General features: G+C 39.9%; 1 protein-coding gene across 4 annotated transcripts in view; it reads left to right on the top strand.

The window, feature by feature from the left end:
* Positions 1–27,328, top strand: part of GLS (glutaminase) — a 123,500-nt gene that overhangs the window by 33,055 nt on the left and 63,117 nt on the right. For 3 of the 4 annotated variants that reach the window (XM_030579649.1, XM_030579651.1, XM_030579652.1), the window contains 5 exons: positions 11,812–11,870; positions 20,206–20,238; positions 20,517–20,575; positions 25,283–25,349; positions 25,974–26,024. In XM_030579649.1, coding sequence (XP_030435509.1) covers positions 11,812–11,870; positions 20,206–20,238; positions 20,517–20,575; positions 25,283–25,349; positions 25,974–26,024 — 269 coding nt within the window. Of the gene's footprint in view, positions 1–11,811; positions 11,871–16,099; positions 18,616–20,205; positions 20,239–20,516; positions 20,576–25,282; positions 25,350–25,973; positions 26,025–27,328 lie in introns of those variants that run through there. The other variant, XM_030579653.1, reaches the window with a different exon arrangement.

The following is a 27,328-nucleotide window of genomic DNA, read 5'->3' as shown; positions in this document are numbered from 1 at the left end:
ATTTTTTTGTATATAATGTTTTGCTATAAATTAACCCATATGTCTCATCTGGGTGCAGCAGAGCGCCTGGCACACATTTGGTCTTTCATGAACACGTACTCCTCTTAAATGAGCAGGTTTGTAAATGGGAGTTACACATTGTATCCTTTAGGACTGTTTTTTTTTTGTATTTCTCCACCTATAGTGCTAGCATTGAGACTCCAGCTAGAAAGAGGGACAGGGAAAACTGTAAGTAAAACTGGAAAAAAACAAAATAAACCCTCTGAAAATGAATTGAACTAACTTTTCTAAGGATAAAAATATCGTTAAATGTTAAAGTATCTTAGAAACTTCAAGGGCTACAGGCTTGGCTATGTTTCCTTTGGAAGATGGGGACTATCCTTTATCCAGAAATAGAAAACTCTCGTTTTTAGCTCTGCGGCACTGTGAAATTTCCCGCAAGCCTTCTCCTAAACCATAGGAACTAATCCAGAATTGATTGTCCATCCTGCACCTTGAAGCAGATCGGGAATTTCAAATGTTAGAATGTGTCTCTGGACTATGTATTAGTGGGCTGACTGCAGGTGAGATGTTTTTAAGAGGTTATTGAATGGCCCACCCCAAAATCAAAGGAGGCGAAACGCATGGACCCCTTTGGCAGGAAAATTTATTCTACAGGGGTCCTCTCTCTTCTTATCGCGAACCAGCTTGCCATTCTCAGCAGATACAGTTATAATTTGTGGTCTGTGATCCTTAAGTTCCAAGGATTCCCATTTGAGTCCTGCATGGAACTGGGGGCCATTGCCAAGGAGGGCAAGCTGGTAGCCCAAACCTCCCTCCAGGGCTCCCTTGACTCCGCGGACGCAGCAGCTCGCACTTTGGCCTTCGGCATGGCCATGTGTCAGAATGCATGGCTCCAGTCATCTGGCCTCCCACCTGAAGTGCAACATACCATTCAGGATCTTCCGTTTGACAGCCAGGTCCTGTTTGCTGAGCAAACTGATTCTTGCCTGCATACCCTGAAAGACACAAAGGAACACCATAATATCCTTGGGCATGCATACCCTGGCAACTCAAAGAGAGCCATTTAAGCCTCAGCCCCCGCAATAGCACCCCTTCCCTCCCAGACCTAGGCAGGACTGCTCCCGTAGAAGAAGCAGGTACCCACACCCTTCTTCGGGACAGAGCCAGGGCCAATCCAAGCCTGCCCCGGACCCTAAGCGCCCATTTTGAAGGTGCGCTTGAGGACGGACTACCAGTGCAAAACCCGATCAGCTGTCCCTTCCTGAACTGTCTATCCCGTTTCCACCATGCCTGGTCCCTTATTACATTGGACTGTAGGGTCCTTCGCACAATAGAGGCAGGATATCCTTTCCACTTCTGGTCTACCCCTCACCCCCACCCCCTTCCTTCCCCGTCCCTCTTTAGGGACCCCTCGCAAGAGCAACTTCTGATCCATGAGGTACAGACACTCCTCGCCCTAGGAGCTGTGGAGGAAGTGCCTCAAGAGCTCAGGGGCAGGGGTTCCTACTCATGCTACTCCCTCATTCCCAAGGCAAAAGGAGGCTTAAGGCCCATTCTGGACCTCAGGGAGCTCAACAAGCACATCGTCAACCTGAAGTTCCTTATGGTCTCATTGGCCATAATGATCCCCTCCCTGGACCCGGGAGATTGGTATGCCACTCTTGATATGAAAGACGCCTACTTTAACATCTCAATCACCCCATCCCACAGACGTTTTCTCCAGTTCATGATGTACAAGACGCACTGCTAGTTCACAGGTCTCCCGTTGTGCTTGTACACAGCCCCTCGTGTCTTCACCAAGTGCATGGTGGTCGTGGCAGCTTTTCTTCGCTGTCATCACGTTCATGTGTTCCCATACCTCGACGACTGGCTTATTCGAGGTTGATCTCACCAGTAAGTCCAGCCTCAGGTGTGGTTGATCATGGACACGTTCAGTCATTTGGGCATCATGCTGAGCGCCAGCAAGTCTGTACTCTCACCGCCACAGATGATAGTTTGTCGGAGCAATCTTAGACGCGACTCAAGCTTGGGCTTTCCTCCCACAGGCCCGGCATCTAGCTCTAACAAACATAATCACCAATCTCTGCAGGTTCCCCACCACTACAGCGAGGCAGTGTCTCAAGCTGCTGGGTCACATGGTGTCCTGCACCTACGTAGTGTAACACACCAGACTACGTCTCAGACCCCTACAGACGTGGTCGACTAGGCCACGACAACCTAGATATGGTGCTTATGGTCCCGAACCCCACGTTCGACTCCCTGCATTGGTGGCTGGACCCTTAAGCGGTAGGTGCTGGGGTCCCATTTCATCCTCCCCAACCCACCCTAACTCTGCTCACGGACGCATCCGCGTTGGAATGGGGGGCCCACCTCAAAGACCTGACAATTCAGGGTCTGTGGCAGGAGAACGAGTTCACTCTCCATATCAATATCAAGGAACTCAAGGCGATCCGCCTCGCATGTCAAGCGTTCCTTCCTCACCTACAAGACCATTGCATAGAAGTTCTGACAGACAACAGCATGGGCCATGTTTTATCTGAACAAACAAGATGGAGCCCGGTTGTTGCCACTCTGCCACGAAGCCCTTCTTCTGTGCGAGTTCTGTTTAGCCCACTCTATCATTCTCCAAGCTTCGTACCTGCTGGGTGTTCAGAACATGCTGTCGGACAGCTTGAGCAGATGCTTCCCTATGCATGAATGGTTGATTTGCCCAGATGTCATCTACTTGATTTTCCGCACTTGGGGTTTCCCCGTATCGACCTGTTCACTTCGCGGACCATCAGGAAGTGCCCAGCCTTCTGCTCCTTCAGGGGTCACAGTCTGGGCTCGATCGCGTACACTTTCCTGATCCTGTGGTCGGGCCAGCTACTCTCTGCTTTTCCGCCATTCCCCCTGATCCACAAAGTACTTTTCAAAGTCTACAGGGACAAGGGAGATGTCATGCTGGTGGCCCTTGCCTGAGCCCACCAGTACTGGTATCCCAGCCTGTTGGAACTATCAATACAGGTGCCCTGTCTTCCTCTCAGTCTCTACCTCATCTCACAGAACTACAGTCGTCTCCTACACCTGGACTTTCAGTCGCTCCATCTTATGGCCTGAAGGATCCGTGGTTAAACCAGGCTGAGCATGCCTGCTCGGACTCGGTACGGTGCGTAGTTCTGGAAAGCAGTAAACCCTCTACCAGACTCACGAAGCTAAATGGAAAAGGTTTTGCACATGGTGCGCCCAGCGGCAGGTATCCCCACTTCAAGCTCCGATACCCTGCATCCTGGACTAATTAATGCACTTGAAAGACTAACATCTCACCTTCGGTTCCCTCAAGGTTCACCTTGTGGTCATTTCAACATTCCATCCAGGAGTGGTGGGACACTCAGTGTTCGCATACCTGGTCATGTGGCGCTTCCTGAAAGGTTTGGAAAAAATCCATCCCCTGATGAAACCTCACGTGCCGGCCTGGGACCTGAACTTGTTTCTTTCCTGTCTGAGTCCTCCTTTTGAGCCACAGGCTTCCTGTTCACTCCCCTATCTTTCCTGGAAAGTTGCCTTCCTAGTGGCCATTACTCCAGCATGCTGGGTTTCCGACCTATGAGCTCTCACATATGAACCACCTTATACTATTTTCCACAAGGGTAAAGTTCAGCTGAGGCCTCACCCAGCCTTCCTGCCAAAAGTGGTATCTCGTTTCCATGTAAGCCAGGACATTTTCCTGCCGGTTTTGTACCCGAAACCACATGCTAACCTTCGGGAGCAGCGTCTTCATTCACTGGACGTTAGAAGAGCCCTCGCCTTCTATATAGACCGCACAAGGTCATTCTGTAAGACAACTCAGCTGTTCGTCACCATTGCAGAATGGATGAAGGGCACTCTGGTCTCGGCCCAGTGGATATCTTTATGGATTACCACATGTATCTGTACCTGCTACAATCTGGCGAAAGTCCCTCCGCCTGCTGTTACGGCTCACTCCACAAGGGCTCAGGCATCGTCTACGGCCTTTCTGGCAAATGTACCCCTTCAGGACATCTGCAGGGCTGCCACATGGGCCTCAGTGCATACCTTCACATCGCACTATGCCATAGTCCAGCAATCCTGAGATGATGCGGCATTCGCAGGGCTATTTTTCAGTTCATACTACCTTCACTGCGACCCCACCTCCAAGGTAAGGCTTGGGAGTCACCTAACTGGAATTGATATGAGCAAGCACTCGAAGAAAAAACGGTTACTCACCTTTTTGTAACTGTTGTTCTTTGAGATGTGTTGCTCCTATCTATTCCATTCCCCCACACCTTCCCCTCTGTCGGAGTATCTGGCAAGAAGGAACTTAAGGGGGGGTCGAGCTGGCAGAGTCTTATAGAAAAAATTCTTGTTGTTAGTCCCTAAGTGCATGACTTTGCACCATTAAATTTCATCCCATTTCTATTACTCCAGCTTACAAGGTTGTCCAGATCATTTTGTATGATATTCTGGTCCTCCTCTGTATTGGCAATACCTCCCAACTTTGTGTCATTGCAGATTTTATTAGCACATTCCCAGTTTTGTGCCAAGGTCAGTAATAAAAATGTTAAATAAGGTTTGTCCTAAGACCCATCCTCCATCATCTGCTTGAATCCTCTTAGAAACTCCACCATAGTTTCCACCTGCATTTCCAAACCTTGGATCTTCTCTTCCATCAGCTCTATCAGGCAGCACTTAATGAAGCTTTTCTCAGGTACCCGCTTCAGTATCATGTACATTCCGCAGCTTCCTCGTCTGGTCATCTTCATTGTCCGTTCCATTGCTTGGATCACAGCCACTGTTGCTTCTATGTCTGTCATAGCCTTCCCACCTAAAATTCACTGCCCCCTAATTACCAGGGGCTTCTCCTCCAACGGTACTCCCACTCAAACTGTCTTGTTTGCAGCACTGTTTGCTGGCTCTTGTGGATTGCCATGTTAGTGTTCTGTAAGCTCTCCTGCTCCCGTAGCACTTCTTGACATGGTTTCACTTGAGTGCAGAAATTTCACTGAGGTAGGAAATCCTGTAGTAATTTTAGATATAACAGATGGCTCATTTTTCCTTTGGTTGAGACATTTTCAAGTGACCTCTTACGACAGGTTGGCCAGTTAGATATGATCCATAGTTTTATATTCAATAGTGTTATATTTTTCTCTGCTAACTTGGAATGCAGCCATGCAATCTTTACTTTATGCATGTGCATAACGTTACTCATGTGTATAGTGTTTGTACGGTTTCATCTGAAATTTTAGAATTAAGATTTCTTTATCATGTTTACTCATCTCATTACTACATAAGAACGAATATAGTGTCATATCCTTGGTATAGTTCCAGGTATGTAAGTGTCTGTTGTCTGAGCCAAAGGCAAAATGATTCAGCTGTTAGGTCTAAAAATTACAGTAGCACAACAGCTCAATATTTATATGGCATAGTATGCATATAGTTACAATAAGCAGGCAGTATTCCTTATCATAGTGAAAATTGTTCACTGCAGGGTACCATGTTAAGTGCTATGGGAGTAGAAGTTTGTATGAAACAAGTTGGGATGCTGAATGCTAATCTGATGATCATAAGTAACCTGAAGCATCAGTACGCTCTTTATTTCAATATAATATTCTGTATGGATCTGACAATGGCTATGAAGCACACAGAGATAGTGATTCACACAGTAGTGAAAGTAGCTGAATTTTCAGTAGTTCAGTATTGAATTTTCTCCTTTTTTGTCATTTATATCACAACAACTGTTAATGTGGTGTTTTATGTTAATCCACTCTTTAAAAAATCCTGTCTATAATGATGTGAGAACACTCATAAGAGAAGACATTGTAAGAAACACTTGAACAATAAAAAGCCAAAAAAACTCCTTAAATCTAAAATCTGTGGAATATACATTTTTTCATTTCTTCTCCAAACAATGGCAATTAGATGACTTATTTGGGCTTCCTGTTTGCACAGTTGGTTTCTTTAAAAAGATTTTGCTGTGTTCTGCTAATAATTCTTTGCACTAATAGAGTAACTTTTATTTAGGTATCTTAAATTGCTTTACAGAAGTGTGTATTATTCATAATTTACAAATGAGCAAATTGTTGCACAGGGAGGATGTGAGGTTTTTCCAAGATACTATAAATCATTGTATTAGCTGAGATTAGTGTTTTGTTTGTTTCTTAATGCTCTGCTGCTACGTACGTGCACATTGGGATGTATATTTATAACTTAGGGCTTGTCTTCACTACCAGAGAGACTGACACTGCTGCAATTGATGCAGCCGGTGTCGATTTAGCAGGTCTAGTGAAGACCCACTAAATTGACGGCACAGTGCTGTCCAGTTGACCCTGGTACTCCACTTTTCCGAGAAGAGTAAGGTAAGTTGACCAGAGAACAAGGTGAATAAAAATCAATGATTTAAAAAAAAAAAAATTAAAAAAAAATCGAATTTTTTTTATTTAAATCAGATTTTTTTGATAAACTACTTTTTGAGGAGAAACTTATCTAAAAATAGTTTTAATTAAGATACATTATAGCTCAGATATCTCATCATGGAATAGGGATTACAAATTCTAATTCTATAATATGAGACAATATATTCATGTAATGTTTAAGACGAGTTTTGTAAATAAGTTCCAATATTTTGTAGATTAGGGACTCATCTCATGGGGTTCTACAGGCTTCTGTATAGATTATTTAGGTTAATCTTTCTTTCTACCCGATGGGAGTCAATGATCAGTCTAGAAGATACCATCAGAGATGCTTAGTTCTGCAGTTGTCAAACTGTGGATTTTTATCTCCAGAGGTAACATGCTTGTTAACAACAAAAATGTTTTAAAATAAATAATATATAGAGGTGAGAAATAAGACCTCAACAAATTTGTCCCTCTACAGATTTGTGTACACAGAGTCAATCCCTTACCTCTCTCTAAAAGTGAAAAGTTTTAAAAAGTTCAATGAATAGAAGATTATTGGGGGTGGAATAGATCTGGACAAGAAGAAGCCTGGAGATAAATGTGAGAAGCTAGGGGCATATGCTTGTTTTGTTAAAATATTATATGTTTGCTGTTGAAGGAAAAAATCCAGAATACTTAACATTGTTGTTTTAGTTAAATAAAACAATTTAAATATCTGTCTGATGGTGATCTCTTCCTAATACAGCATGGCAAGAAAATCCTTCAAATATTAATGATTAACCTGTTGAATTGGAGATAGTTCACCTCCCAATGACTTCAGATAAATATCTGCTTCAGTTACCTTTGGTAAATGAAATAACCAAACAATCATTCATTTTCTGATAGAGCTGTAAAGCTGAACAATAATTTATTTTGAAAACTTTTCAGATTAATGTGTACCTTTTAAAAAGGAAACCTACATCTATTTCTGAGTTGTGAAGAATATGTATTAAGGTTATAACAACCAACAAGAATGCACTTTTATGAAGAAAACCATGATTAAATCGAGTCTTCCTGACTAGTGATTTAAATCATGATTTAAATCAAATCCACTGTGCTAGAGAATGTTCCCTGTCAACGCAGCGTAGTGAAGAAGTTATTCACGTAGCTGAAGTAGCATAAGTTAGGTCGATTTACCCCGGAACGAAAACAAGCCCTTACTTAACAGGAGCTGTGTTTATCTGTCAGTTACACCTGTTTGTATTTGATTAAACATATGTTGTGGACTTTATGGAAAGCTTCTTTTGGAGGCTGAAAGTAAAGGCCTGGCTTTATCCTTGAGAGTATAGCACTAAATATTTACGTGGGTTCTCTTGCTTCCCGAGTGAAAGGACTGGCTGTGTGAACAGCCCTTGTGTAGGGGCCCCCTGCACTCTTCTTCCTATCGCTTACATTGCGCACCTGTCCAAAGGCTTAGCCTGCCTTATATGTTTTGGGAAGCATGACATGTATTTGACCTGAGCCATGATCTTTTCAAATATATGTATAGTGTGCAAGAGTTGACCTTTTCTTTCTGTACGTGGAGTTTGCAAGCCAAATAACTAGGGAGTCAACACAAAAAGGGCATAAGGTCAACAGAGAAAAAGCAACCGGGAAAACTGGCAGAGAAGAGATGGTATAATTTGAGTGTACTAGGGGAAAGGTCTAAGTTGCATATGGAATAATGGTATAAGTGTAGGCTTGAGCAGTTATTCCAACAATGCAACAGTAATGAACCATTAGAATAATAACTTCACTGTTGTACAATATGGTTCTCATGAAGGCTCCATTGTAAATACACATTTCTCCGATAAACAAATGACTCTTCTCCTATGGACTACTTATTTTCCCTTTTGGATGGAGATATTTGATCTGCATGACCATGTTAGAGAAAAGAGAATCCATGATGGGCTGAGGGAAAGAAACATGCTTCTTATATGCTCACATAACCTATATCAGTATTAATATTTCTGTCACACTTAAATTTGACAGTTATACACTGTGTAGTGTATTGGAGGACATAATTGTTGGGGGACAAATCTCGATGCTGGGCACAAAGAGGGCAAACCAGGTAATAGGGAAAGGATATCAGGGTTTGTGCTTTGGAGTACTGTGTCTTTGGTGGATCTGAGGACATCCTGTGCAAATGTACCCATAGATACTTGAGGTTGCATTAATAATGTAGGAGGAGACTATGGGAACTTTAGTAGGCCAGGTAAGTTTTTTCTTTCATTCTCAGTTAAACTTCAAATAAAAGTATAGCCAATAGGCATTTGATAATCATTTTTGTCTATCTACTCCCTAAACTGAATAGTACGTGGAGGAATAGTAATAATTTTGACAGACAATGTGGGTGAGGTAATATGCTTTTGTTGGACCAATTTCTGTTGAGAGAGATGAGCTTTTGAGCCACCCAGAGCTTTTCTTCAGATCTGGGAAATATACTGAGAGCATCATAGCTAAATGCAAGGTGGAACAGATTGTTTGTTTAGCATAAGTAGTTAGCACGTATTCTGTGGGACCATTCAAGGCCTGTTAACAGCTCTGCAGTCATAGGATAAAAAGAAGGGGTGAGTAGGTTACAAATTGTTGCAGAAAGGCATTAATCCATGATTTTTAGTGTCTAGCAAAGTTAAGAATTTAAACTCCCGGGCTCATCTTTTCAAAATGTTGTGCAAGTTTCCTTTGAGGATGAGGACTGAGAGGTCAGATATAGAGTGATCCTTTTGTGAAAAGTGTTCACCCATAGGTGATAGGGTGTTTTTTGTCTTTCATAATTTTCCTGTGAGAGCGCATTTGGGACGCTAGTGATTGTGTGGTTTCACCCACGTTGTTGTTGTGGATGCAGGTATACAACATGTTGCGTTACGTATGTAGGATCCACGTATCTTGAAAGGTGTGTTGTGCAGGGTCGGGGGGTAGTGTTAATCATTGTGGTAGTGGAGAGATGTCTGCAGGTTTTGCATCTGTTTTTCTGTTAGGGTCTGGTGCCACTTCCAATTGGTGTGTCCTGGTCTGTGGGGAGTTTGCTTCTGATGATGAAGTTGTGGGATTGTTTAAAGGCCACAAAAGGGAGTTTAGGAAAGATTTCTTTCTGGATGGGGTCCCCATCAAGTATTGTGTTATAGTTGTTTGATACCCTATATGGGGTCCAGTGTGGGGTGGTAGGTGACAACTAGGGTGTGTGGTCAGACGGGGTTTTATTTCTGTATTGAAGCAAGTTCTCTTGGGGGTATTTGGGTTGCCCATATGATGTGATCTACTTCTCTGGAGTATCTTTGTCTGGTGAAGGTGATTTTAAGTGTGTTAAGGAGATATTCCAGACTTTCTCCTCTTAGCTTATTCTGTGGTATCTGAGTGCCTGGCTGTAGATAAGATTTCTTAGTGTGTTTGGGGTGGTTCATAGATCTGTGAATATAGGTGTGGTAATCCGTGGTTTCTTGTATATGGTTGTCTTGCCAGGAGAAGTTGGTCCTGTAAAATATATTACCTCACCCACCTTGTGTCTCTAATATCCCGGGACTGCCACAGCTACAACTACACTGCATAATAATAATTTAGGCAGTCATATGAAAAGATTGACATCAGACCAAAATCTGTCAAAATGTTGGCATGTCACTCATTGGCAAACAAGTTTAATTATAACACAAACCTGTATTCTTTGTCATTGGAAAATGTGCCATATCCTGCTGATGGCATTTTTTCTAGTATGTGTTATATAATTAGTCAGTCACTTGTCAGGAAAGAGAGCACTTTAAAAAAAAAAAAAAGTTAGCTTTTATTTTTTCCACTTCCCTAAGTGCGCACATTCACAGGGGAAATGTACTTATTCATAAGGTTTGAAAAGTTACTTGCCCCTGGATAAGAGTCTTTCTGTAGGGTGATCAGCCTGATATTGAACCCAGGCAGAATCATGAAATGTGTGATACAGTCCATAAGGAAGTACAGTATATTAGCATAATTGAATGCCAATCAACATCGTTTTATGGAAAACTTGTCAAACTGTTTTTGATTAAATTACAAGTTTGGTTGATAAATAGCATTTTTCCAAGTACAGATTACTGAGAGGACCCCTCTAAAAACATCCCCTTAGGACACTGATTTGTCAAATTTTCCTGATTGCTGTACCCCTTTCAGGAGTCTTGATTTATCCTGAGTACCGTACCCAACTTTCACCTCACTGAAAAACTACTTGCTTACAAAATCAGACATAAAAGTACAAAAGTGTCACAACACGCTATTACTGAAAAATTGTGTACTTTCTCATTTTTACCATATAATAAAATAAAATGATTGGAATGTAAATATTGTACTTATGTTTCAGCATGTAGAATACAAAGCAATACAAAACAAGCCAACTGCATGAAATTTTAGTTTGTACTGATTTTGCCAGTACTTTTTTATGTAGCCTGTTGTACAGTACCTCCAGGGATAAACATAAGGGACTGGTTTTCAACCTGGAGTACAATTACTTCTGGAAAACCATTTCTTAATCCATTTTTACTATGGGCTCCACTGGTTTTGTTTTAATGCTAACTTTTATCAGAATGGCTTAGTATTTGTCTAATAAGTCAGAAGCCTATGTATGCTATGTCAACTTAGTCTGTATGACACTCAGATTTAAAAATTAAAAAAATAGGCTTTAGTTCTGTTCAGGGTATTAACATACTCCTTTTTGAAACTAGTGTCAGTAGTACATAATTGCTCTCATGAAATGTGCTAGTTAGAATAAATTTATATGAGCCTTCCCTGCATGGTTAGTGAGTTTATAAATAGTAGGGAGCTAACAGCATCTGTCTGTTAAGGATTTTAGTTTTCTTACAGCTAACTAACAGATTCACTAGTAAAATCTACCATGTATGTACACCACCGGGGTTTGACATTTGCTTTGGGTTCATACATTAGTTGATGTGGTGTTCATCCACCTGTTTGCTAATATAATAGTTGAAGTACGGATAATGGATTCGTTATTCAGTGAAGACTATAAATATAATTCAGGACCAGTTAGGAATAACCATTTCACATAACTGTTTCAGAGCACTGTATGTAGTAGAATAGGAACAAATGAAAATTACATATTCAGAAGGTAAAGGCTGCAGTGTTGTAGATGTGATGTGTCCCACTCCGTGGAGAGATGTATGCTGTAAGTTCTAGAGTGATGCACTTGTAGTGCATTTTTTTTTGCATTTACATATAGCTCAAATATATAATGTTGGATTACAGTATTGTAATTTATGATTACAGTCAAATAAAACAGCCATAGCTTCAAGAAACGTATAATTTTTACTCAAATATGTCTGCTGACTTTGATTGATTTATTTTTTTTAATTTTGTTTAAAACAAATGTGAACTTCAGCCCTAAGGATGTACATGTAACTGAAAAATTTTTATTCCACAGACAAGCCTCACAATCCTATGGTGAATGCTGGAGCAATTGTGGTCACTTCCTTAATCAAGGTAAAACATTCACACTTAGTTTTGTTTTGAGTATTGCATTTGAATGTGGAAAATTAGCAGTCAGTAGTGCTGTACATTTATGTGTGTGTATGGATAAGAAGGCTAATTGGAATTTTGTAACTAGCGCACAGAAGCATACAAACAAGCTGTATAACTTGCAAAGTAAACACTTCAAAACAAGGGTAGTACTAAAATGTTCATTAATGAGATTTCTGAAAGAGAGATACCATGATCTGACCCAGAGTCATTTGGCTGAAAGATTGTTTGCCTCTTCTTCTGTTTATAATTTTATTTTTACTACTTTACCCATCCAGTTAGCCTCTTGTATGCTGGGCGAAGCAGGCAAATGGATAAGATTGACTATCTCACTGAGAGATTTAGTGCAATTTTGTTATGAGAAATGTCATTTAGTCGTCGTCACAGGCTGAGTACGTCCTCAGAAATGCACTAAATCTTCTCTTGCCTAATGAAAAAGAGTCACAAGAGTGCTTCTGGACTTAGATTCTCCTGTCTCGCATAAAAGTACAATAGGATTTTTTTTTTCCTTCTAAGGAAAATTAGAGTGGTTTACAATTTAGCCTTCATTTATAGGAGCTGCACAACTCCTAAATTCCATGCTCTTCTATTAAACTTGTCCACGATTAACTTCCTGTGTAGCTAAATCACTTATTTAATTACTTTGTATTTAGTATTACCTTGAACATAAAATATCCACTTTCTCAAATAAGTGGTTGGAAACTAACAGCTATGCATGTGTCCATGAGTAAATATTAGATTACAGTACATAGCAAATATTGCCCTGTTAGGCCATGATCCTGCATAAACGCATGTTTGTTTTGAAAGCCAGGATTTTGACCTTAGTATGGGTATGCAGGTGTATTGTAAATGTGGATCATATGGTGACTTACTCAGATCTTGTCTACATTAGACCTTACATTGGTATAACTTTTGTCGCTCAGGGGTATTAGTAAGCCACCCCCTGAGTGACATAAGCTTTACCGACCTAAGCGCTGGTGTACACAGCACTATGTGAATGGGAGAGCGTCTCCTGCCAACATAGCTACCACTGCTCTTCAGGGCTAGAGTAATTAAGTTGAAGGGAGAGCTCTTTCCCGTCAACTTAGTGTCTGCACTAGCAGCACTATAGTGATACATCTGTGTTGCTGTAAGTGCTGTAGTGTAGATATAGCCCCAATGTTAATCAGATCATTGCTGCAATCTTCAGAATGAAAATCTAGTTTTGTAATGGTGATTCAGTATCTAGGAGTTGCTGACTTTTAGTGAATATTTCAGTCCTCCATAGTTTTGATGTGGAAAATTTTAAACTAGATTATATAATTTTTCCAAGCATAACTTCTTAATTTCTGTTTACATTGTGTTCATTACATTTGGAAACTCTTTTAGCCTCTGGTGTATTTCCTGTCTCCTGCCTGCAAAGTGTTAGTTATGAAAGGTTCTTTCATATTTTTCCATCATGATTTTCTGCTATTTTATATTCAATAAGGTGTAAAATTCCTACCTAAAGACATTTTATCTTTAATAGTTATAGGTGAAAGAAAAGGGCCATAAGTAAGACAGGTAAATGTACTCATCATTAGTTTTTCTAAGGGTTGACTGAGCATTGAAATTCACATTGGTAATAGTGAGTTTTAAAATCTGTGTTTGTCTAAGCTGTCAAAATGTCACTCCTACTGTAGTGTAACTTACTGGTCATTGATCTCTGACAAAAGCACAGTGTGTGACTATTTGGAAGGCACCAATATAGAGTTCTTGATTATAAATGGTGTAGTTAATTGTATACAACAAATCTTAGTTTTAGTGCATGTAACTATGATATTTGTTTTAAAAATGCTGTAATGTTTTTATAGGCCAAATTTCATCGCGCTGACATGTTTGCCTGTAGTAACTGCACATCTGATAGGCATACCATACTATTGCTTCTTTATTTGTTTTCAGAGTGACAATATTTAGATCATTTAATGTACTGCTTCCACTAAAATGCTATTTAACATTTGATAATAAAAGTGTTACTTCGGGAAAATTTTATATTTGGGATCAATCGGTACAAAACATTAACTGGTTATATTTTGTGAGGATAACCTGTAGTCTGTAATTTAGCTCTTACATATGAATTGTGTAGAAAATTTTGATAGACCACTGGCGAACTTAAGTTTGGATATAATCTATATATATAGATTTATCATTATTTTCTTAAACACACTGCTAAATTAAAACTGTGTGCTGCCCTCAGTTCATATGCATTCACTATCATTGAGATCCATGGAAATTGCTCATATTTATTGAGGACCATGCATGGCCTTTAGAATCAAGCAGTTAAATGTCTTTCTTTTTTACATTATCTTAAATATGATCAAATATATGAATCTTATAAAATTGTATCAAATGTCAGCATGTCAAGTATGGAGAGACTATTGCTGTATTTTAAAATTCAGACCAGCTTTTACCTCTTTGGTGAAACTATTACTTCACTGACACTTAAAAGCTCCTGGATTTGATCTGTTAATATTCTGAACAATTAAAGATATTCTAAATATAAATTAAAATACAGTACACTGGGTGTGTCAGTTAAAAAAATTGGGTGTTGCCTCATAATTCTTGGGCAAATTATCATGTAATACTTATAATCGTCTTGGTACTCGTGCAGTGGAGAAAGTATCTCGGGTGAATTTTTCATTGGGTAAGAGTTGTTGCTGACATAAGTATCTTAACACTTTAAGGGAAAAATTCTGCCCTTGGGATCACACACACAATTGTGACTACAGTTGGAGTTATACGTACAGTTCTTAGAGAAGAATATGGACTTAATACGTAGTTGGGGTTTTGCAATTAATCTTTTACTTATGTTCTGTTAACTTTCATATTTGTTTTTCTTACTAAGCATAACTACATCATGTAGTTTTAAAAGCTTACACAGCAGCCCAGCTGTAGTACATCAGTAATAATACTGGTTTATTTAAAACTTGATGTCTTTACTCCAGGCTCTAGGCTAACTGTACTTACGCCCCACATGACTATTTCAGAGATTGAAATCATGTAAAAGTGCTTTAGTTTGGGGGTTCTAAATCTCTTTCCTGTTGCTGACTGGATCTTAATAAAAAGGCTTTTAGACCGTTTCCCCTCTCATTTATGATTGGGCAGCCACTTCCCCTTACATGCACAATAACATAACATTATAGTGGTAATTACAGCAATTGTTCACATGGAAAAGAAATATTAGAAAAGTATTTATTATCACTTTAGCTGTCTTCAGTGAAATACAACACTTTGAAACCTGGAGATGCAGCACCATGTAACCAGTCAGTTCTCTGCAGACTACCAATGGTCCATTGTTGGGGAGATAGATATTTATCTAGTATAGGTGACCCTGTCAGTTTTTTCATCTGCTGTTGCCATCTGAGGTCTTGATCCTGATGGTCAAAGCTCCTAATGTGTGAGCATTTAGCTGTATCAGCAACTGCTTCTCCTTTTAACCTACCAAGACAGCTGCACTTCTTTAGGAAACACAGCACATGGAACCCAGGACAAACCTCATGAGAGCTTGAGGGGGGGAATTGATCTTTCGTTAAGGGGATGGGAGAATAGGATGGCTGTGGAAGGAATTGCCAGAGCAGAAGAAATTGATTAAGAATCTGACCACAGAGTAGGGTTGCCAGGTGTCCAGTTTTTAACCGGGACGTCCTTCTGAAAAGGGACCCTGGCGGTTCTGGTCAGCACCGCCGACCGGGCTGTTAAAAGTCCAGTTGGTGTGTGGCTGAGAGGCTCCCTGTCCCAGCTCCCCGCAGCTCCCAGGAAGTAGCTGGCATGTCCCTCTGTCTCCTAGGCACAGGGCTGACCCTGGAGGCTCCATGTGCTGTCCCTGCCACAAGTGCTGGTTCTGCAGTTCCCATTAGCTAGGAACCACAGCCAAAAGGAGCTGTGGAGATGGTGCCTGCGGATTGGGGCAGCATGTAGAGCCCCTTGGCTGAACCTATGCCTAGGAACTGGAGGGATATATTGCTGCTGCCTTAGGTAGGCGCCGCTCGGAGCCTGCACCCCTCATCCCCTCCCAACCCCCCTGCTTCAGCCCTGAGCCCTCTCCCACACTCTGAACCCCTCAGCCCCAGCTCAGAGCCCCCTTGTGCACCCCAGCTCCACCACAGAGCCTGCCCCCCTAGCTGGAGCCTTTACCCTCTCTTGCACCCCAAGCCCTTCCCTAGCCTGGTGAAAATGAGCAAGTGAGTGAGGGTGGGGGAGAGCGAGGGAGGGAGGAATGGAGTGCATGGGGGCAGGACCTCAGAGAAGGAGCCAGGCTCAAGGCAAGAGAGTTTTTGGTTTTCTGTGACTAGAAAGTTAACAGCTGTACCTCAGGGCATGTTGAAAGACCTCCTTTGTATTGATAAAGCTTTCCCGCCATAATGGGGAGGACTTAAAAGAACAAAATGTAAAAACAAAAAAACCCTTTTCCAAGTACAGTAGAACCTTCTGCAGTTAAGGAAAGGAGAAGAGTTCTTTCTCCCAGTTGAAATGGGAAGCGTTTAGATACTACAGTAATGGGTGTTGTCAAAAGGCTTTGGGGGAAAAAGTTCCAAAGGATTATCAGCCTGGGGTAAAAAATAAAGATCAGGATAGAAGTACTGCATGCACATCCTCAGCTAAACTTAAAATAACTTTGCAGAAAGATAACATGTACAATTAAGCACTTTCAGACACTTCTTGAAACTAAGCATATTAATTAGTGTCCAGCAGTGTTACAGGCTTCACAGTATTCTGACATTACCTTTGTAGTGAAGTGCTGTGACTCACAAAATAAATGAGACTGTGAGTAAAGAGAAATGTGGCTGACAGTGGCATGGTCCTGTTGAGTGCCACTACACAACCTTTAGGTTTATAGAAGTTTGTTTTCATACTCCATACCACTTGGTAGGATAAATCTTTGCTTTTCATCCAGTATATCTAATAGTGTAATTACATAAGCACATGCCATCTTTTTTCTTAATTTATCTTCTGGTTTTCTGACACTTAAATAGATGTATGCATATGAATTTGAAAACGTGCACCAACATGATTATAGAAATGCCCAAGATTTTTACTTCCTCCTTTGCTTGGGTGTTGGTTCTTGCTATTATACCTCTATTTTGTTACTCAAATTTGTAGGATTTTTCTAGTTTTCTCAGTTCTTTATATTATCTGATTCAGTGATTTGTAAATATTCACATTCTTTTGTCTTTGGTTTTTATTATGACCCATTATAACTGGAGTAAATTTCACTTAATATTACATTAGCTGGCATAGAATCTGCTCTGTAGTGCAGTGTCCCAAATTATGTAAAGAATTTATAATCACAGATAGTATTGAATACTTACATTAAGGACACAAGAAAAATAGTTTATATATAAACATATATAATTTAAGAATGTCAATATTGTTCCTGGTGGATCAAATACTGTCTATTACATTGTGCTCCCAAGTATTTCAGAGGTGAAAATGTTATGCTAAGCAGCCAAGACACCAGTTTTCACAGAGCATGCACAGATTAACCAAAAAAAGTGTGTAAGTACAGAAAGCTAGAATAAAGCCATTAAAAGATAAATAGATGTATTGAAAGGCAAAAATTTTGCTGCTGTAATTAAAATGTCAGTGTATATGTTTTCTGGGGCTTTATAAACATAATCTTAGCGTTCCGCTTTACTGAAATTTGGCATATTAAGTCTTCACTCAAGAGTGCATTTAATGAATATCTAAATAAAATTGTTAGCAGGATGCTTAAACATACCTACATTTTTACCACATTGGGTTGCTTTCAAATTAAGAAATTAAGTGATTGGATTAGTAAAAACAGTAATTTGGCAAAGAAATTATATTACATTAAGGTCTAATAAACTACAACTCAAATGTAAATGACAAGTGGCTTTTAATTAGATGTTTTACATGGGTTTATTATTGCATTCCTTGACAAGTATTTACAGCACTCTGTTTTGCTATGTCAATACATAGGCACTTGTATTCATATGCTCTACATATTACGGAAACAAAATGCTACCATCTTATCCAATTGGTATTTACCCAGTTGGAGAATGTTTATCTTAAAATAAGAACAAACTTCCACAGAATGTTTTCTTTCTAAAAGCAATTAAATTAATAAGAATCTCCCACCTAAAAAACCTCCAACCTATTTAGAAACCACTAAGGTGTACAGAATCAGGGCCTAAGTGTACATCAGCTGGTCAACATGCTTATTAGTACTTGTATAGACAAGATGCTGTGTAAAAGTGATTGTCTTCCCTCAGTGTGAACTCAGATGGTGCTTACAAAAAGACAAAGAAAACACTGAATTTTTAAATGCTGAAATGAAAATAGTACTCATATATTAATCATACATGTGACTTTTGCCCATAATGTTTATATTTTGGTAGTAAAAATCAGTTTAATGAAGTGTAAAGGATTTTTTTCAGTTGGGCGAGAACGAACCGAAATACTATGTATTTTTATTTTTGCACAAAGCATGATCTTTCTCCTTTTCCCTTTTTATAAACAAAAGCATAACTTATTTCATTTTATTTTAAATGTCTAACCCTATGATTATTGATGCAGCATCCCATAACTAATGCTGACCCAATTTCCCAAAAAGATGTTCATTGTGCATTTAAAAGGTTGACAAGGTTTTTGTGGTTTAAATGTTGTTACATATTTTACAGCATTAGGATCTATGGAATATTTTGACAACTGCAACAGTTCAATGAAGTTGGTAATTTCTTTTTTTAATTATTTTTCATTGAACAGATTTGGCATTAAATTTTTAAGGCTTGTATTCTAGTATATTATACAAGACATTTTGATGAAATGTATTGTGAATTTTTTTAGCATACCTGTTAGATATTATCTAGCTAGAGATTATTGGCTCTAAGAGTAAGATTATTTATTAGCTTTTATTTTATAAGTGTAAGGGACCATTGGCACATCATTTTGGCACAGCAGCGTGGTATTCCTTTCAGCTAGCGATCGTACATGTGTGACTGCACATCTTCTTGTAGATGAGTTGATGCGTAGGGCTTCACAGGTTATATGCAACACCTTAATCCACTTGTAGAGTGGGAAATGAAACTGGCTTTATGCTTTTCATTAAGTAAGATGCTGGTATATGCAAAGCTTCTGTTTTTTTGTTTTTCCTATACTAAACATAGTGTGAGTAATGTTTCTTGATTTGTTTGAGGCAATACGCTATCCAAAAAGATTTATCTAAATAGAATGTCTTCAGTACTGAAGTGGTTTATAAAAAAACCTCTGATGTATTGTCTGTTAGTTTATATGATACCAACTGATATGATTTCAGATTTTTAATCCAGTGTTTATAAAAAACTTTCTCTTAAATTAAAATGAAGCTGCTTGGCTGTTTCAAAACAAAGTACAATGCATGAGCTTTTTGGGGGGGAGGGCCCCCTTAAGAATATATAGCAGGTCAGTTAACAGAAATTGAGATAAGGGCCAATACATCTTTCACTTGACATTTACCAAATTTAAGAAAACATCCTTAAAAAAAATTGCCTAAGAACTAATTTTAACAAAAACAGAGCAATAAGATTTGATGTTTTTTCTTACATTGCTAGCAAAATGTTGATGTAGTTTTAGTGTTTTGTCACTTGAGGCTTTAAGATTCTAAAATTGTAGCTTTTTAATAATACCATATTTTGCTAACCCAAATAATCGGTTTCTTTATATAGGAAGGATACTTACCTTAAATCTTAAATTAAGTGCAGTTATTTTTATAGTAAAGGTAACACTTTATTTTAAGTCTTCCATCTGAATTAAATTTTTAGCATGAACACTAACCATCAGAAACACTTGATAGCCTGGAGTCTGAATTTTTCTGTGCTCAGCACTAATATAAATTAAGACAAGATTTTTAACCTCTTACACTTGTAATCCAGTGTTATGTTCATTGTAGGAACAGTGATTACACTGAATTTGTATGTGTGTCACATATATTACTACGTACTATTCTTTGTCAATATGTTGTGTTGAATAGAGAGCACTTAAAATAAAGCATACCTTTCTTTCTGCTTAAATCCATCCCCTATATACAAGGTATTGGATAAAAACATTGTGTAGCATTCTTTGTATAAATGTTATCTGAGCTATTTACTCTCTTAACTTTTTAATTGTTTTTTCTTGTAATTATATTAACATACAAAATGATGTAGTAATTTATATTAAGTAGCTTTATACATTTACATCTTTATTAGTTATATACAAGTAAAAAAAACTAATTAAATTAAGTGAACTTCTAACTATAGTTTTTTGTATGTTAACAAGTCTTATATTTTTTCTTTCCTTTCAGCAAGGAGCAAATAATGCAGAAAAATTTGACTATGTAAGTGAATATTAAAAAATTCTGGTGCTGTTTATCATATTTAGATTTGATGATACAAGGGCTCACATTATCCTCTCGGAATTTTTACCTTCAAATTGCAGGTGACACTTGAGCAGTTTAAACAGCTTCCTGATTTGTAGGTGCCGTTCGGTATTTAGACATCCTAATGACTTTCACTATATGCCCCAAAACAGTCTCAGTTAAGGCCAGGTTGAAAATTTGGTCTGAGTTATGACATTATCAGATCTGAAGATTTTTGGGATGCTTTTTTTTTATAGATGATGCAGTTTATGAATAATATGGCTGGTAACGAATATGTTGGATTCAGTAATGCCACGTGAGTATTTTTTGTTTTTGTTTGATGTTTGGTGGTAAAATATCTAGGGTGAAAGCCTGACCCTCTTTAAGTCAGTGGTAAAGCTTCAGTTGACTTCAGTGGAGACAGGATTTCACGCTTTATATTTAAGATCTTACTTCAGTCTTTATGATTTACATTTTTTTGATTTAAATATATGTTCATTTTTGTGGTACTTAATGTATGACACTCTCTTTGATAATAGTTTTGATTAAATATTATGTACAAGAGTGGTTCCCTTTTAGGTTTTGAGAGGCTTCTCCCTTTGAGTGCTATTTAGGTGGGAACTACAGTCCTGTGTAAGCCTTGGCATTCATCTCAAAAATGAAATTGCCTGCTTTAACATTAGCTGTACCAAAGGGATTATAAATCATTCTTTTACACAGTTATTACTTGGGTTTTTTTAAATTTATATAATCTTTTTAAGATTGGGGAAACTCCCCTTATGGAACTCTTAGAATGTAGGGTTCCTGCAGGAAAACGAGGCTTTTCTATTACAACTGCAAGATTTCCACCATTCTAAGGGCAGAGTGAGGCAACGCTCCTATGAAAACAATGTGTGCTCCATAGTGTTGGGGAATTTTGGATGCTGATTGGTTTGGGTGGGAGAGAGGTGATTCTAATTTGCCTGAGCATAGTTGATACAGGAATGCTTAATGTGGGAGCTGATAACTTTCATTAAGACTTCTTTAACTATGAACATAAATTTAATGGAAGAGCTTCACTGAAAATGTGAGATGGTCTGCATGTTCACCCAGACCCTCCCTGTCCCTGCCCCCTGTTCAGACACTCAAACCACCACTTCAGTGACATGCACCCCTAGGCAGCTGACTACCTGGTTGACTTGAGCCTCAACCTGATTCCTTTTTTTAACTGTCAAATCCCTCTTGATTGTACTTGCGTATATCACAAGGAGGTGTATATTTGTTATATTTCACTGTCATATGTCCTTCCTTTTCCTTTTCATTACTGTCTTGCCTCTTTCAGTGTTACTTTTAGGAAAAGGGTCTTGTCCTTTTTGTTTCAAAATTTACTGGCCTACCTATAAATCAGTTTACATATACTATGTATATTTTATTGGTAACTGGTAAAAGTAGATATTATTCAACTATTAAAGTTCAGTTCTGCACCTTATTGTGTTAGATTTTGCACTGATAAAAGCATAATTATTTACTCTTCTACCTGAGAGAGTGTTGATGAATTAGAGTAAACTTTAATCAGGACTTAAAATCCATTCACACTATATTGTCAATTTCTGCAGAATTTAATCTTGTATTTTAAAAAAATGACATTTAAAGTTCTGTGGCTGCCAGGGTAACGTCCATGTGTAAACTAAGTATAAATTAGTGCATCTTTCCAAGTCTGCAGAGAGAAGGTGCCTATGTTGTTGCTCTGAGTTTTGCTAAACAGCAGCAGAATGAAACCAACACTGGTCATTTTTACTGTGGATAATTAAGGCTGTTTTAGTCACAGGTATTTTTAGTAAAAGCCATGGACGAGTCACAGATAGTAAACAAAAATTCTCCGCCCGTAACCTGTCCATGACTTTCATTATATACCCTCTAACTAAAATTTGTACTGGGAGGAGAGGGGGGAAGCGAGTGCTCGGGAGGGTGGCAGGCTGGGGGTGCTGTGGGTGCTGGGTGTGTGTGTGGGGACTGCAACCCCCACTGGTGCTGGTGCAGGGTCGGGCAACGGTGCGCAGCCTAGGACCCCTGCTGGTGCTGGGGGTGGGGATTGTGGGGCTCACAGGCTCCCTACCTGGCTCCGTGTTGGCTGCCCCTCTCCCTAGGAGCTGCAGGGAAGAGTGGCTCTGCGCACTGCTCCTGCCACAAGCACCAGATACGCAGGGGCAGTTCCTATTGGCCAGGAACCGTAGCCAATGGGAGCTGTGGGGGCGGCACCTGTGGGCAGCGCATAGAGCCCCCCTAGCCCCTCCACCTAGGAGCTGCAGGGACATGCCAGTGGAAGCTGAGGACCCCCCAGGTAAGTGCCCCCCACCCACTCCCCAATCTTCTGCCCTAGCCCTGAGCCACCTCCCGCACCCAAACTACTGTTGCTAGCCCATGGGCTTCCTGACTTGGGCAGTCCCTGAGCCAGCACCGGCCGCTGCAGAAGTCATGGAATCCGTGACTTCCGTGACAGACACGCAGCCTTTTTGATGATCAAAACCCTGTGGACAATAGTGAAACAGTCAAGAATCATGTCTGTTTCCTGCTGATGGGGTAAGTTTTATGAGCAGCACAGGAGGCAGGCTCTGGAATTATTCATGCAGATTGAGGATGCAAAGAATGGTAATTGAGGAAGAGTAGAGTTGTGAAGGTCTCTCTGCCTTCTCCCTCACAGCTGTCAGGAAGCTCTAAAGGGGAGGGGAAGAGAAAAGACAAGACAAATGTGCTTCTTGTTTTAGAATCATAGAATATCAGGTTTGGAAGGGACCTCAGGAGGTCATCTCCTGCTCAAAGCAGGACCAGTTCCCAACTAAATCATCCCAGCCAGGGCTTTGTCAAGCCTGACCTTAAAAACCTCCAAGGAAGGAGATTCCATCACCTCCCTAGGGAACCCATTCCAGTGCTTCATCACTCTCTGAGTGAAAAAGTTTTTCCTAATATCCAACCTAAACCTTCCCCACTGCAACTTGAGACCATTATTCCTTGTTATGTCATCAAGTACCACTGAGAACAGTCTAAATCCATCCTCTTTGGAACCCCCTTTCAGGTAGTTGAAAGCAGCTATCAAATCCCCCCTCACTCTTCTCTTCTGCAGACTAAATAAACCCAGTTTCCTCAGCGTCTTCTCATAAATCATGTGCTCCAGCCCCCTAATCATTTTTGTTGCCCTCCGCTGGACTCTTTCCAATTTTTCCACATCCTTCTTGTAGTGTAGGGCCCAAAACTGGAAACAGTACTCCAGGTGAGGCCTCACCAATGTCGAATAGAGGGGAATGATCGCGTCCCTCAATCTGCTGGCAATGAGCCTACTGATAGGGCCCCCAAATGCTGCTAGCCTTCTTGGCAACAAGGGCACGCTGTTGACTCATATCCAGCTTCTCGTCCACTGTAATCCCTAGGTCCTTTTCTGCAGAACTGCTTCCTAGCCATTCGATCCCTAGTCTGTAACGATGAATGGGATTCTTCCATCCTAAGTGCAGGACTCTGCACTTGTCCTTGTTGAACCTCATCAGGTTTCCTTTGGCCCAGTCCTCTAATTTGTCTAGGTCCCTCTGTATCCTGTCCTTACCCTGTAGTGTATCTACCACTCCTCCAACTTTAGTGTCATCTGCAAACTTGCTGAGAGTGCAGTCCACACCATCCTCCAGATTATTAATGAAGATATTGAACAAAACCGGCCCCAGGACTGACCCTTGGGGCACTCCAGTTGAAACCAGCTGCCACGTAGACATGGAGCTGTTGATCACTACCCGTTGAGCCCGACGATCTAGCCAGCTTTTGATCCACCTTATAGTCCAATCATCCAGCCCATAGGTTTTCATTGGTTTTCAGGTTATTGGCACGTCAAGCTTACTGAACGCCCTTTACTAAAGAGATCTATGTGACAGACGATTCCTCCAAGCATGGTGCAGCATTCTATTAAAATGGTTCACTTCTCCTTCAAGTGATTGTCCAGATGCACATTGCATAATGGCATGCTTGTGCCTCATGCGCTAGAGTTCATGTCTGAGAGACAGCAGTGTCTTTATGGTGTACATGCCACCTTGAGCTCATCTTCCTCAACGAAGGCATAAAAGGGCTGAGTGCACCAGCTGTTCTTCTCACCTGTCTCCAGGCATTGAGACACAAAGTTTGCTGTCCATACTTGTATAATCTAGCTTCTGCCTTTGTTGTCATGATCAGTTATTTTGGTTGGTTGATTAATTTGCCCACAGGCAAATCATAAATACTAAACAAGAGTAACAACAAAACTTTCCCAGGATGGCATCCTTTAGGTCCCAGGGGTTAAGTACTGCCCTTCCTGTGAGGGAACCATGTTTGCCAGTGACAGACATGTAAGATGTCTCTGCTGTCTTGGGGAATTGCATGTCCCTGGAAAATGTGTTGTATGTAAATCGTTTATATCCCAGTCCTGCAAGAAGAGAGGGCAGACTGGAGATCTTTCTGCTTAACAAATCTATTGGCCTGGTGTCGGACCTGGATCGATTCCCCTGCCTTTTAGCCCATATCACACTCTGCTCTGCTGTGAAATTGCTTTCTTCTGGGTTGTGGACTGCAGCAATGTGTAAATTGGCTAAGTCAGAAGAAGTCACCACACCGAGCTCCAGACTGCCCCAGCTCCATCCCCAGCACTGCTGCTGTTCTGCCTGGATTTGAATGGGTTTAATGAACAGTAGATCTGTTGCTAAATTCTTGAATTCATTAGGAATTTTACCGTTGGCTTCAGTATTTTTACCGTTGGAGCAGTAGGACAGAGGACGAGGGTAACAGTGTTGAGATGGTGTGGTTATATAGACTAGCTAGTCCACAACTTGATGAGTCCAGTATTCCTATACCTTTTTTTTAATGCTTGACTTTTAACAAATACAAAATTGTTCTTTTCAGTGCTCTCTGCCTGTTTCTTTTTTGTTGACAGCTGCCTTTGCCCATAATTAAAAAAAAAAAAAAGACAAAAAAACCTCTTACCATTGTGTTTCTCTACAATCCAAGTATTTGAAAGCTGTTTTTTTCTTTTCAGGTTCCAGTCTGAAAGAGAGAGTGGAGATCGAAATTTTGCAATTGGCTACTATCTGAAAGAAAAGAAGGTTTATCCATCTTTTGTTTGTTGGTTTTGCAAGACTTGTACTGCTCATAATGTTGGCTTCTGAATTTTTGGCATTTTATTTTATAATCTGAGTTTTATTTACATGGTTTAGAATACTGTGTCTGTTTTGTACAATAGTTTGCAAATATGTTTCATACATTTTGGAGAGAATGTAGACATGTATTTAGGTAATGTAATCTTACAGAACAGCCCAAATCTCATTTCTGCATATTAGATTATTGATTCTAAAGTCATGTCCTGTAACTTTTTTTTAAAGATTCAGTACAAGTGACTCTTAAACACCCAGTGCAATTTTTTTAAGGTGTTTCCATATATAGTTAGTCGATACTTCAAGTCGTACATAAAGGTGTGTTAGCTTAATACTCTCTAGCTACTATCTAACAGTTGCATCTTTTTAAACAGAATGCCATTTAATTTTCCTAACCGTTAAAGGTTTCTCTTTAAATGTTTGTATAAGTGTTAGCTAGATTTTAAAATTAAAACTAATGTTTTGAACACTGGCAGGAATTTATTTGATTTTTTTAAAAATCTCTTTTTAGTTTAAAATTGATTTACTGTCTTGATATCAACATGTTTAAAAGATTACTTTTACTTCTTTCCCCAGTGTTTTCCAGAAGGCACAGACATGGTTGCTATATTAGACTTCTACTTTCAGGTGATTGACTTATTTAATCTTGAGCACTCATAATGGAATTGAAATGAAGTTTTGAAAGTGTAAGCAGCATAAACTCTTTTAATCATAGTTATAAAGGAGCCCATTAATACCTCATTATTTTGAATGAACAAAGAATGTTTGATGTATTAAACTCGTAAACTAAACTAAAGCTAATTTACGAATCTCCATCGGTTGTGTGAATTAGCAAGTTTCTGCTGTGAGAGAATATGTGAGTGGCTGCATTATTCATAACTGGCTTTGGCAGAATATTTTGGCTTCTTTGTGCTCATTACACAGAGGAAGGCATTAAACTTTATAGTATAACAAACTAGAATAATGTGCATACAAATTTTTAATTTCAGGTTTTAGGGTAGTATTCAAAATGAGGCAACACTTTTGCACCAATTCTCTTGTTTAATCAAATTAATTCTTATGAGCCAAACATAGAAACTACGTTATGTAAATGGTCAAATAGCCCATGTTTTGCTTTGCTTTTACCTAAAATAATTGCACTTGTCATGACACACAAACTTGGCAAGCAGGGTTTTTTCTCAGATAATCCACTGACCATTCACGTCGTGCATGCTGTAAACTGTCCACAGACTGACTAGATTTTGCCTTTCTGTCACTTCGTCACTGTCAGATTTGAAGCACTAAAGTCAAGAACAGTGTTGTGAAAAAGAGCATGTTTCTGATTCATATTACTCTCTCATCTGTTTAATTCTGAGCGGCGTGTTTCTAAACATTAGTTCTTCTTCGAGTGATTGCTCATATCCATTCCAGTTAGGTGTGTGTGCCGCGCGTGCACATTGGTCGGAAAACTTTTACCCTAGCAACTCAGTGGGCCGGCAGGTCGCCCCCTAGAGTGGCGCCATCATGGCTCTTGATATATACCACTGCCGGCCCACCCGCTCCTCAGTTCCTTCTTACCGCCCGTGTCGGTCGTTGGAACAGTGGAGCGCGGCTTAGCTGACCTCCACTTCCCTAGCTACTCGTAGTTCTCGTATATAGTTATGCAGTTATAATCCTTTTATATATATATATTTGTATAGTTATACGTTTTTCTTTGCTAACATAGTTAGTTTAGTAATTGTTAGCGGGGTTCAGGAAGTAGCCCCTTCCATGAACCCGGTGCTGGAGCCCATGCACGGCTCACCGGGTTTTAAAATGGGCTCGGCCTGCCAGAAGCCGATGCCGAAGGGAGATCCACACGACTCCTGTTTGAAGTGCCTCAGGGAATCACACTTGACAGCTAAGTGCCCCATTTGCAAGGCTTTTAAGCCGAGAACAAAAAGGAACGGGAC

The sequence above is a fragment of the Gopherus evgoodei genome, chromosome 11 (assembly GCF_007399415.2).
Source record: "Gopherus evgoodei ecotype Sinaloan lineage chromosome 11, rGopEvg1_v1.p, whole genome shotgun sequence".
Lineage (NCBI taxonomy): Eukaryota > Metazoa > Chordata > Testudines > Testudinidae > Gopherus > Gopherus evgoodei.
This window is presented reverse-complemented; position numbering and strand designations above follow the sequence as displayed.